This window comes from Rana temporaria, chromosome 2, assembly GCF_905171775.1.
Source record: "Rana temporaria chromosome 2, aRanTem1.1, whole genome shotgun sequence".
Taxonomy (NCBI): domain Eukaryota; kingdom Metazoa; phylum Chordata; class Amphibia; order Anura; family Ranidae; genus Rana; species Rana temporaria.
Genome location: NC_053490.1, coordinates 310,234,565 through 310,247,903, shown reverse-complemented (window position 1 = coordinate 310,247,903; position 13,339 = coordinate 310,234,565). Strand labels below are relative to the sequence as shown.

The 13,339-nt window shown below is 45.2% G+C and overlaps 1 protein-coding gene across 1 annotated transcript; it reads left to right on the top strand.

Moving 5' to 3' along the window:
* The first annotated feature begins 6,208 nt into the window (after positions 1 to 6,208).
* On the top strand, positions 6,209 to 12,619 carry LOC120928290. The gene is made up of 4 exons (XM_040339386.1): positions 6,209 to 6,328; positions 10,539 to 10,697; positions 11,547 to 11,639; positions 11,859 to 12,619. The coding sequence occupies exons 1-4, from the start codon at positions 6,209 to 6,211 to the stop codon at positions 12,165 to 12,167; spliced, it is 681 nt and encodes a 226-aa protein (XP_040195320.1). The 3' UTR covers positions 12,168 to 12,619.
* Positions 12,620 to 13,339: the final 720 nt, after the last annotated feature.

The window sequence follows — 13,339 nt, the reverse complement described above, 5'->3', positions numbered from 1 at the left end:
GTTGTGGGGGTCTGCCCAAAGGTTTAACAAGGGAACCCCCAGATCCCCCCCTTATGTGAATTGGTAACGGGTACATTGTACCCCTACCATTTCACCGAAACCCCCGTGGCATCAGAGGGGGCGGGGTCACAATTTTGGTAAAATGGTAGGGATACAAGGTACCCGTTATTAATTCATACATGGGGGCAGGATCTGGACGTTCCCTTGTTAAAGGGATAAGCCCCCCGCCGGCAGACCCCCACAACCATTGGGCAAGGGTTGTGTGGATGATGCCCTTGTGCCCATCAACATGGAGACAAGATGCTTTGGGGTGGGGGGTGCAGAGCCCCCCGCTCCAAAGCACCCATCCCCCATGTTGAGGGCATGTGGCCTGGTATGATTCAGGAGGGGGCGCTCTCATCCCCCCTCTTTTCCTGCGGCCTGTCTGGTATGGATTTTGGGGGGACCCCTATGCCTTTTTTTTATTTTGGCCCAGGGTTCCAATTAAAATCCATACCAGACCTGAAGGGTCTGGTATGGATTTTGAGGGGGGCCCCTACGCCATTTTTAAAAAAAAATTGGTGCAGGGTTCCCCTTAATATCCATACCAGACCTGAAGAGCTTGGTATGGAATTTGGGGGACCCCCACACAATTGTTTTTTTTAATTTTGGTTTGAGGTTCCCCTTAATATTCATACCAGCCCCAAAACTGTCGTTTTTTTCAATGACTTTTATCTGTATGGCCGAGACCTGACAATTCATTACAGCCGCGATCAGTTTTAAATTACTTTTTTTCCTTTAGAAATGTAATTTTGCTGCGGGACTGTTCTAAACACGGGGAAAATGTGCCACTTTACAGGCATACTATAGACACCACCCAGGTACGAAATTTAACCACTTAAGCCCCGGACCTTTAGGCAGCTAAATGCCCAGGCCAGGTTTTGCGATTCGGTACTGCGTCGCTTTAACAGACAATTGCGCAGTCGTGCGACGTGGCTCCCAAACAAAATTGGCGTCCTTTTTTCCCCACAAATAGAGATTTCTTTTGGTGGTATTTGATCACCTCTGCGGTTTTTATTTTTTGCGCTATAAACAAAAATAGAGCATCAATTTTGAAAAAAAATCAATATTTTTTACTTTTTGCTGTAATAAATATCCCCCAAAAACATATATAACATTTTTTTTCCTCAGTTTAGGCCGATACGTATTCTTCTACCTATTTTTGGTAAAAAAAATCGCAATAAGCGTTTATCGATTGGTTTGCGCAAAATTTATAGCGTTTACAAAATAGGGGATATTTTTATTGCATTTTTATAAAAAAAAAATTTTTTACTACTAATTGTGGCGATCAGCGATTTTTTTCGTGACTGCGACATTATGGCAGACACTTTGGACAATTTTGACACATTTTTGGGACCATTGTCATTTTCACAGCAAAAAATTTAAATTGCATTCTTTATTGTGAAAATGACAGTTGCAGTTTGGGAGTTAACCACAGGGGGCGCTGTAGGAGTTACTGTTCACCTAGTGTGTGTTTACAACAGTAGGGGGGTGTGGCTGTAGGTCTGATGTCATCGATTGTGTCTCCCCTATAAAGGGGATGACACGATCGATGCGCCGCCACAGTGAAGCACGGGGAAGCCGTGTTTACATACGGCTCTCCCCGTTCTTCAGCTCCGGGGAGCGATCGCGACGGAGCGGCTATAAACGAATAGCCGCGCCGTCGTCCCGGATCGCTCCCCGAGGGAATCCGCCCCCCCCACGCGGGGGGGGGGGGGGGGGGGGTCCCGATCAGACCCCCAACCCGCGCAAAGGCAAGGACGTATATATACGCCCATCTGCCTGTCCGTGCCATTTTGCAGACGTAAATAGTCGTGCGGCGGGCGTTAAGTGGTTAAAGGAATATTTCACTTTTATTGTTTCACTTTAAGCATTATTAAAATCACTGCTCCCGAAAAAACGTTAGTTTTTAAAACTTTTTTTTTTGCATTGATACATGTCCCCTGGGGCAGGACCTAGGTCCCCAAACACTTTTTATGACAATGAAATGGTGTGGATGAATGATTAGTAATGAATGTGTATATATGGTTTTGACACCCCTAGAAAGTTTAAAGCAGCTGCCTCTACGTAATTTATTCCACCTAGGTGAAATAATGAATTGAATGGAGTGTGGAAGTAGGGGTGGCGCTACCTTAATGCATAAATGTGATATAGAAAAAATTTGCAAAACTGATAGTGTTGATGATATGTTTACCCTAATGGTACAACTATAAAGTGCAACTGTGCCTAATAATTAATACGCAATCTTGCAGTACGTGCAAAAAACAAATAAATAAATAAATATGTAAATAAATAAAAATAAATAAAAATAAAAATGAATTGGATATCATATACAATTGTGCGCACTAATTGTTAGTGTTAAACGTCCATATTCAGTATGTGAGTTACTGTGATATATAGTAATAAAGTGCAGCGCAAAAACATAAAATTTAAATAACATCAAAAGTGATCAAATAGAAAAATTCTGATAATGACACAAAAAGAAGTCCATAAAGTGCATCAGTGAAAAGTCCAAAGGTGCTCCAAATAATGCAGTGACTATTAGTGATGAACATCAGAAACGGTGATCAACAGGAAAGGTTCCTCCACCACTAACTACAGATGGCCCCTCACCTCAGCCATTCGACCATGGCTAGGTCACAAAGCTTTTTGAAAACCTCCAAGGCAAGCACAGGACACTTCCAAGTTAAAGAGATGTACAGCAGGCAGCAGGCAGCAAAACGGCTCAGCACTCCCAGAGACCATGGAGAATTTATATAAAACAGAAAGGGGACAAACTAGTGCTCTCTGTCTTAAAACTGGATTTAATGAACGATATAAATCAAAATGAACTCACATTAAATAACACTCAGAGCCGAGTGTAGAGCGTGGCAGCACAGCACGGAGCTCCAGGGCTTCCGGATCTAACACAGCTCACACGTCAGCGTTGGGTCGGCGAGCGCGGGTGACGTCACGAAGCTCCTCCCCCTCGTACGCGTTACGTTCCTATGGGCGGAACTTCCTCAGCGTGGGGTAGAGAGGCTAACGTGAACGTCCCGCGGCGTCTTATAAAGTGTATGGTTGCCATCGCAACACACACAGTTACTGTGATATCACAATCCAAAAATTCTAAAGTGCTTCGTGCCAGGTGAACATCTATTACTGTATTTCACACAGTAACCACCGCAAAATGTGCTCTTATGTGGCCCGCACTCACTGAATTCTCTTCCCCCTCTAGGGGTGTAAAGCATTCACAGTGTATGCCACTGTGCAGCACTCTGGTAATACTCCGTCCTGCTGTTCTCCTGGTGGTGCTCCCAGTAGTTATCCCATATAGAGGAGAGAAGGGTCCCAAATAGTGTGGTACCGTTTAACCACTTCCATACAGGGCACGTATACACCTTCCCGCCCAGACCAATTTTTAGCTTTCAGCGCTGTTGCACTTTGAATGACAATTGCGCGGTCATGCTACACTGTACCCAAACAACATTTTTAGAATTTTGTACCCACAAATAGAGCTTTCTTTTGGTGGTATTTGATCACCTCTGGGAAATTTATTTTCTGCAAAAAAAAAAAAAAATGACCGAAAATTTTGAAAAAAAAAGTATGTTTTTGTTTATGTTATAAAACATTGTAAATAAGTACATTTTCTCCTTCACTGATGGGCACTGATGGTACTGCACTGACGGGCACTGATAAGGCGGCACTGATGGGCACCGATGAGGTGGCACTGATGTGGTGGCATTGATGGGCACTAATATGCGGCACGGATGGGCACTGATAGGCGGCACGGATAGGCGGCATGGATGGGCTTGGATAGGCGGCACGGATGGGCGCGGATAGGTGGCACAGATAGGCACAGATAGGCGGCACGGCTGGGCACGGATAGGCAGCACGGACGGGCACAGATAGCCGGCATGGATGGGCACTGATAGGTGGCATGGATGGGCACTGATAGGCAGAATGGATGGGCACTCATAGGTGGCACAGATGGGCATAGATGGGCACTATTGTATGTGTTGTACTAATGGATGCCAATCAGTGCCAAACAATGCCTGCCAATCAGTTATGCCCATTGTGGGCACTGATTGGCATCCATTGCGGCACTGATTGGCATCCATTTTGTGTGTCCTCCTCATGCCCATCCCTGGTGGTCCAGTGGGCATCCCTGGTGGTCCAGTGGGCATCCTCGGAGGGGGCTGTGCTGATGATCGATCAGCACAAACCCCCCCTGTCACAGGAGCAGCCGATCGGCTCTCCTCTACTCGCGTCTGACAGACGCGAGTGAGGAAAAGCCGATTACCGGCTTTTCCTATTTACATCGTGATCAGCCGTGATTGGACACGGCTGATCACGTGGTAAAGAGTCTCCGTGAGAGACTCTTTACCTTGATCAGTGTTGCGGGGTGTCAGACTGACACCCTGCAATAACGATCCCTGCGATGCGCGCCCCCGGGGGCGCGCAGTGGCTCAGAATCCTGAGGACGTCATATGACATCCAGTCAGGATTCTACAACCACTTTGCCGACGTCAATATGTCATTGGCGAGCGGCAAGTGGTTAAATAATACACTTTTATTAAAACAAATGGGTACTCACATATAGGCAAGTTCAACAAAGCATTTCATGCTGACATGCAAAAAACGGAAGTGTGTTGTGGCGTTCTGTCGGATCGATCGACCGGTTTTGTCGATCTGACGTCATCTGGAGCATCCAAAGTGAATAAGTCTCCAACACAATTTTCCAACAATTCCTCCGTCCGAACACAATGCATCAGAGCAGGAAATGGCCGCCCGTTCATTTCCTGCCCTATTAGGGTAGCACTACCCCTACTTCCACACTCCATTCCTTTTTATGACAATACCATGCATATAAGCCTTTAAAATGAGCACTTTTGATTTTTCATGTTCGTGTCCTCCTGGCGGTATTCCCGAGTTTGGCTCAGGGTGGAATTTCAGAACCAAAAGCGGTAACCCCGAGCCAGACTTGGGATCGCCTCGCAGCATCCACAGGAATTACTTACCTTGTCCCTGGATCCTGCGATGCCTCTCTGCTGTGTGATCGTGAGGTGTCCTCGCTCGATTCACACAGTGCCTGTGTGCAGCCGAGCTCTGTTCCCTACGACGTTACGACGCACGAGGGCGCCAAATTCAAAAAAGTAAATAAACACATTACATACAGTATACTGTAATCTTATAGATTACAGTACTGTATGTAATGAATACACACCCCCTTTGTCCCTAGTGGTCTGCCCAGTGCCCTACATGTACTTTTATATAATAAAAACTGTTCTTTCTGCCTGCAAACTGTAGATTGTCCATAGCAACCAAAAGTGTCCCTTTATGTCAAAAGTGGTTTTAGAGCAGCTAGAAAACAGTGATAATAAATTATAATCACTTACAGAATTGTGCGATAGCGATTTGTGGGGAAATTTGTCATCAAAAAATAAAAGTAATGACAGAGACAATTCTGCAACTGAGCAAATTTCAGTGATTTTGATTTGATTAAATTATTGAATAATTTTTATTATAATTATATTATTATTTGTAATAATTATTTTAATTTATTTATTATATTATAATTTATGATTTTGTTTTTCAAATTGTATTATACCCGGAATGTCTACTAGTGATGTCGCGAACCTAAAATTTTCGGTCTGCGAACGGCGAACGCGAACTTCCGCAAATGTTCGCGAACGGGCGAACCGCCATAGACTTCAATGGGCAGGCACATTTTAAAACCCACAGGGACTCTTTCTGGCCACAATAGTGATGGAAAAGTTGTTTCAAGGGGACTAACACCTGGACTGTGGCATGCCGGAGGGGGATCCATGGCAAAACTCCCATGGAAAATTACGTAGTTGTCGCAGAGTGTGTTTTTAATCCATAAAGGGCATAAATCACCTAACATTCATAAATTGTTTGGAATAACGTGCTTAAAACATCAGGTATGATGTTGTATCGATCAGGTAGTGTAAGGGTTAGGGTTAGGGTTACAGATAGGGTTAGAGTTACAGCACTGTAAAATCAAATAGCTATCCTAACTTAAATAGATTTTGTTAACTTTACTCAGGTACCAAAAATCTGCCTTCTTACTAATGTTTATTAAGTTAGAGTTAATTGCAAGGTGATAAAATCATTTTACTTATTGTTCTAAGTTAAGCTAACTTAAAAAAATCAAGTCATAGCAGTGATGTCATATCCTCTTCCTGTCACTGCAATGATTTCTGGGGCAGAAAAATCCAGTTTAGCCATATATTTCATGAGAGAAGGCCTGAATTTTTGCATCTCCTACCCTGGGATTCCATCGCTGGTAAGATCACACAATCAATTGTGCTTAAAGTCAGCACCAGTAATGCACACTTCCATAATAGTTTTATTTCCTGCATATTAGTAGTTTACAGTGATTTTGATTTTTAGTAGTTTGCAGGTGAACCTAAGTGTTAGGCTGCATGGCATCTCCATGTAACTGTACATATGTTAAGGTTCCCTTACCAGTACATTGTATTTACTCATTTTCTCCACCAATATTACCCCTTCCTAATTCTAGTTAATAAATTTAAAGGCAGTACCATACCTGCCAAATGTCCCTGATTGTTCTCCCCTGTTCCTGGCCCAGGCTGTGTCCCTGGAAGCTAGCTGAGGCTGTCATATTGAGGTCTCATGAAGCTCATCCCAGCCCTAAAGTGCTGCAGGATTTGCATATAAATGACTTGTGATCAGGGTTAGAGTCCTGCGGGAACGCGTGGGAACGACGTCCCTGCACTTTTTTCACAGCAGGAACGCACGTTCCCATTGCAGGACTCGAGCAGAGAATAGGTGGGAAATGAATGCAGTGTTTACTAAGTGAGGGGGGGGGCACACACTGGGGGTGTCAGGCCGGCGCCCCCCCTCCGATTGAAGCGGAGACTGCAGGCAGGTTAAGCAGCGGAGCGGCAGGCGCCCACCCCCCGCGCGACTGAACAGACAGCGAGGCTGAGCGGGCGGGTTCAGAGACAGCGGGCGGGATTAGGCAGCGGCGCGCAATTTTTAGAAAACACGCGGAGAGAAGAGCCTGAGGTAGTGTGGCTTTGCGGGGGTGCGAACCGCACTGTAGTGACACCCGGCCGTCAGATCCCTCCCTGCTCTCCGTGCTCTGATCAGTCTCGGCACAGCTGAGTGAAGCGGCCCGCCTCCCCCTCCTCCTGTATGTCTACACAGGGGGAGGGGATCCGACAGGTTCACAAGTGTCTGGCATGTCCCGATCATCTCAGGTACATAAGGGTTACTGAATGGGGGGGGGGGGTTATGTACTGAATGGGGTGGGGGGAAATCTGCACTGAATGGAGGGGGGATCTGTACTGAATGGGGGGGGGGGAAATCTGTACTGAAGAGGGGGGGAGAGAATCTGTACTGGGGGGGGTATGTACTGAATGGGGGGTGGGGGGAATCTGTACTGGGGGGGGGGGGGGTATGTACTGAATGGGGGGTGGGGGGAATCTGTACTGAATGGGGGGGTATGTACTGAATGGGGGGGAATCTGTACTGAATGGGGGGGGGGATTTGTACTGAATGGGGGGGGGGAATCTGTACTGAATGGGGGGGTGTGTACTGAATGGGGGGGATCTGTACTGAAGGGGGGGAGAATCTGTACTGAAAGGGGGGATCTGTACTGAATGGGGGGATCTACTGTAGGGGGGTGGGTCTGTACTGAATGGGGGGTGTCTGCACTGTAGGGGGTCTGTGTAACATGCAGGGGGTCCATAACTGTTAGGGGGGTGTCTGTGTAACATACAGGCGTCCAGAGCTGTGGGGGGCTGTATAATGTAAAGGGGTCCAGAGTGCTGTGTAATGTAAAAGGGTCCAGAGGGACAAGGACTGTGTAATGTAAAGGGGTCCAGAGGTGCAGGGTGCTGTGTAATGTAAAGGGGTCCAGAGGTGCAGGGTGCTGTGTAATGTAAAGGGGTCCAGAGGTGCAGGGTGCTGTGTAATGTAAAGGGGTCCAGAGGTGCAGGGTGCTGTGTAATGTAAAGGGGTCCAGAGGTGCAGGGTGCTGTGTAATATAAAGGGGTCCAGAGGTGCAGGGTGCTGTGTAATGTAAAGGGGTCCAGAGGTGCAGGGTGCTGTGTAATGTAAAGGGGTCCAGAGGTGCAGGGTGCTGTGTAATGTAAAGGGGTCCAGAGGTGCAGGGTGCTGTGTAATGTAAAGGGGTCCAGAGGTGCAGGGTGCTGTGTAATATAAAGGGGTCCAGAGGTGCAGGGTGCTGTGTAATGTAAAGGGGTCCAGAGGTGCAGGGTGCTGTGTAATGTAAAGGGGTCCAGAGGTGCAGGGTGCTGTGTAATGTAAAGGGGTCCAGAGGTGCAGGGTGCTGTGTAATGTAAAGGGGTCCAGAGGTGCAGGGTGCTGTGTAATATAAAGGGGTCCAGAGGTGCAGGGTGCTGTGTAATGTAAAGGGGTCTAGAGGTGCAGGGTGCTGTGTAATGTAAAGGGCCCAGAGGTGGAAGGTGCTGTGTTATGTAAAGGACCCAGAGGTGCAGTTGTGGAGACCTAACCTACCTAAGACAGTGTTGTATCACAGTGGCTTAGCTATGTTAACTGTCTGACGTTTTTGCTTCTTGGGGGGGGGGGGGGTTAATTTACAATGGTATTCAGCAATGAGGGGGTTAATGTACTTCCACTGATGCATTGGTGACACCAGTGTCAGTGTTTATTACCCCTATTTGGTGCAGCATGAAAGGGTTCATAAACACTGACACTGGTGTCACTAATGCAGCACAAAGGGGTTAAAGCGGATGTGCCATGGGAAAATAATATTAAAAGCCAGCAGCTACAAATACTGCAGCTGCTGACTTTTAATATTAGGACACTTACCTGTCCTGGAGTCCAGCGCCGTCCGCAGCAGAGGACGAGCGATCGCTCGTCACCCTGCTGCTCCCCCCGCCATCCACGCTGAGGGAACCAGGAATTGAAGCGCTGCGGCTTCACTGCCCGGTTCCCTACAGCGCAAGCGCAAGTCGCGCCGCGCCCGCCGATTGGCTCCCGCTGTGTGCTGGGAGCCGAGTGTTCCCAGCACACAACGGGGGGGGCGACGGGATGTGACGGAATGCCGTCTTTTGCCCGTGAATGCCGGGCCGGAAGTGGGTGCAAATACCTGTCTTTAGACAGGTATCTGCACCCCCCTCCCCCCTGAAAGGTGTCAAATGTGACACCGGAGGGGGGAGGGTTCCGATCAGCGGGAGTTCCACTTTAGGGTGGAGAACCGCTTTAATTACCTGCCACTGGTCACCAATGCATCAGTGGCCAGTGGTGTATTTGATACTACCCACCCCATACACTCCGCACCCCTCTCATCTACATACCACCCACCCCCATAATTGTTTATTTTTTGGGTGGGGGAGTGGATCTTGGGTGGGAGTTCCCACACTTTTTTCCCCAGGACTTGACCCCTGCTTGTGATTATTGTATTTCTGTCATTATTATAAATCCTCCTGTACATACACTATTCTAAAATAAAATTGTATAATAGGTTACCAAAGTTTTAGCTGCTAACACAATTTTTTTTTACATGTATGAAAGGAATGTCAGAATTACCTGTTAAAGGAGAAGTATGGGGGAAGTTTCTAGGCCATATTTCTCTTCTTTAGATCACAGGATACATTTCCTAATGTATTCCTGTGACTGATTATCAGCTAATAGAGTCTAATAGCTAAGATTCGGCAGTGCCACGCCTGAGTCGGGCAGGCTGGGGATGTATCCCAACAATGCTGTCTAGATACACCCTCTCTGCCTGATTGACAGTGGGCTCCGGAAAAGCTGTCTAGATACACCCTCTCTGCCTGATTGACAGTGGGCCGAAAGCCAGCTGTACCCAGCTAGTCAGTCTCCAGCGCTCAGTGAAAGAGATTAAACAGAGAAATCAAAGGTTACGTTATCAATTGTTTTTTGGTGACAGGAGTGGCCACAGCATCGCAGGGATGCTATGGTAGGGTAGGTGAGTATAGAGGTTATTTTTTTTTTAAACTCATACATCTCCTTTAAAGGGGTTGTAAATTAAAACATTTTTTTTTGCTAAAATGACTGTTTACAGGGTATAGAGACATAATAGTTAACTGATTCCTTTTTAAAATGATTAAAAATAGATAAAAATCAATCATGTAATGTACCTGCAGTTTCTTGTTTCGTTTTTGCATGTTGTTTCCTGTCTGTACTGTACAGGGCCACAGAGTCAATACAGGGCAGTGATGGTTTGGAAAACAAAACTTATTGGTGCTGAGGGGTTTTAGACACACAGTAATCACACCTCCTTGATTAGTGACCACACAGAGAAAGCTCCCAGTACTGTGGTTATCAGGAAACAGACAACCAGGAAGTGTGGAGATCAGAGAAGAATTACAGCAACTTGAGAGCAAAAACAAACAATGAGGACATGAAAACAGCACTGCATTAAGGTAAAGGAAGCTATTAAGATAAATGAAAAAATTCCTTTACAAACCCTTTAACACACACTTGACCAATTCTCCTCATTTTTTTTCTGTGTGCCTTAGGTGCTAGCAGAGTTCAACAGAATAGCCGCCACAAATCTCCTGAATAACTTGCTTGACTCCTTGGATCGCTACACACCACGCTTTGTCACAATCTTCCAGTCCAAGAAAGGAAGTGTTGGAAGGACATTGTCAAAGTTTGTGCAGCAAATAAATTCAGAGGTGAGTCTACAGAAACCCTCTTTTGTTTATTCTCAACTTACATGATTCACTTTGTTGCTGTAAAGTATAGAGTTACAGTATATATAGAAAAATGTTGGATACCATAAACGTACAACCTGCAACCTCTACTGCAGCCACTTTAGGCATATATGTTTCTCCCTGTATTGACTTTTAACCACTTGAGCCCGGCAGTGTTTCGCCCCCTTCCTGACCAAAATTACATTTTGCGCTGTGCGACTTTAACGGTTTATTGCACGGACATACAACATAGGTCCCAAATCAAATTATCGCCCTTTTTCCGCCACATGTAGAGCTTTCTTTTGGTGGTATTTGATCACTGCTGCGCTTTTTATTTTTTATTATATTAGCGAAAAATAAAAAAAATTTAAAATTATTTTTTCTACTTTCTTCTTTTGTTCTGGCTGAGAAAAATCAGCCAGACCGTGCTGTGTACTTTGTTTACACACAGCACGTGCTGGCAGTTTTCCTCTGCCAGAACGACCTACTGGGAGGAACAATCAGTTGCTCCCAGCGTGTAGGGGATCCCGCTGTGAAGTCTTGCATCGCGAGATGACATACTGGTACGTCGCCGGGGATTAACTGTCTTGCGGTGCCGCCGTATAATCCCTATTCCGTGGTCCGCAAGCAGTTAAAGTGGTGTTGAGAGTGTGTGGACCAATGCTGTAAAAACAACAAAGCTATGGATGCATCTTAAAAATAACTTAAAAGTAACTCTTTCCTGAACTGTCAAACAGTGTAATGATACTTGTCTTATAAACATATTTTGTACTGTATTTTTCAAATTTTATGTAATATTAAACTGAACTGTTGATCGTTATCCATTTGTAGAAACCTGATGTGACAGCAATGCGCACTCTTGTGCTCCGAGGTCTCCCTGTTCTACTTGGGGATGACCCCAGTATATTCTATATCACCTGCTTGGTAAGTTCTCACAGTTGCATCTTACAAGTGTGGGGGGATTTGCTTTGGTGACTGGGAACTTGGGAGTCCTAGTTTCTAAGTGTTAGCATTCAGATAGGTACACAGATATGCAGCCCCATGTTAAAGACCCAGTTCAGTGAGGCTGCACATCTGTGTACTGTTGGTGAGACAGGTTTAATGGGCAAGGCAGTGATTATGTTGTTTGTCGTTGTTGTACAGCCTTCTAACAGCCATGAGGCCTGGGCACACGTATCTGTTGGACTCCTCACTGTCATCGATGAAGATTTGCCTACTTCTCCAAATCCTCTCCACCTTGACCCAGTGTCTATTGCCATCATAGCTGAGGGAGGTATTGTAATGGATGATCTACAGAACCTTCCTCAAGCACTTTGCCTCTTCTTCGGACTGTCAAATGCATTACACCTGGAATACCCTAAAACCATGAAAAACACTTTTAACTTTATTCAAAGAGTGATGGTTGGCCTGGGAGAGAATAAACTCCCACCAAAGAATCTCCTGTTGAGTTAAAATGTAAAGTTTGTTTGTTTTCCTGTGACCCATTTGTAGCTCACAGTGGGACTAAAGTCATGGCATGGTGTAAATGAGGCTTAAATGAGATGTCTCACCTGATATATTCTCCTTTAATTTAATTGGACATGGGAAAAATTGCACTTAGTCCCATGTCAGAGAAGGGGGAGCGCTGAGTGCTATATTGGGGAATTCTGCTGACAGAGTGCTCCCAAGCCCGTCTCCCCGTCTACTGGGTTCTCCAGCTGATTGAGACCCCAGGAGAGGGGGCGGAGCTTAGCTGGCACTATCTTAGTGCTTTAGCCCATGTCCTATGTAATTAAAGAAGAATGTCTCTGGTGAGACTTCTCCTTTAAAGAATGTTTTCAAAAGCACAATGTCAGTTCACATAAAAGTAAGAAAAATACAAAAACAAAGTTTTAGAGATCAATGTTGTTACAGTTTAAAAGAGCAATGCCAGTTCTTATAAAAGTAAGAAAAATAAAAAATAAAATCATAATTGAATTTGGTTTGGACTTTGTCATTATTTATTTTTTGTATGTAACTGTGAGAATGGGACATGTAGTCCATTAAATACCTAACATCCTGAAGATTTTAATCCCTTCATGACTGGCCATTTTTTTTGTTAATCAGCACTGTGCTACACTGTACCCATATACATACATACATTTATTTCTCTCAGTCAAATTTAAATCAAAACTCTTAAATTTAGGCCAGAATGTATTGTGTTACATAACTTTGGTAAAAAAAAAAAAATCCCAATTATTCGGTTTGTGTGAAAGTTATAGTCTACACACTATGGTAAATATAGAATGTACACAGCTATAGGTGCTATATTTCTAAGGGTGGTGATCAGTGACTTGTAGTGAGACTGTAATAGTGTGGCAGGCACTGGCTGGAAGTACATTAAATGACACCAATCTCAATAGTGAGACTAATACAGTGATCAGATCTAATATTGCACACTGTATTACTGACACTGGCTGGGAAGCGGTTAACATCTAAGGGCAATGAAAGGGTTACCTGTGTGCCTAACAAGAATAATGTGTGCAGCTTTTACTCACATATTTGATTGCTTTTTTTTCCTCCCTGCTCACAGAGCAGAATAAACAATCAGATCAATGACACAGAACTCGTGTCTGTTGGACAGAGACGATCAGCGGGTTTCAGCC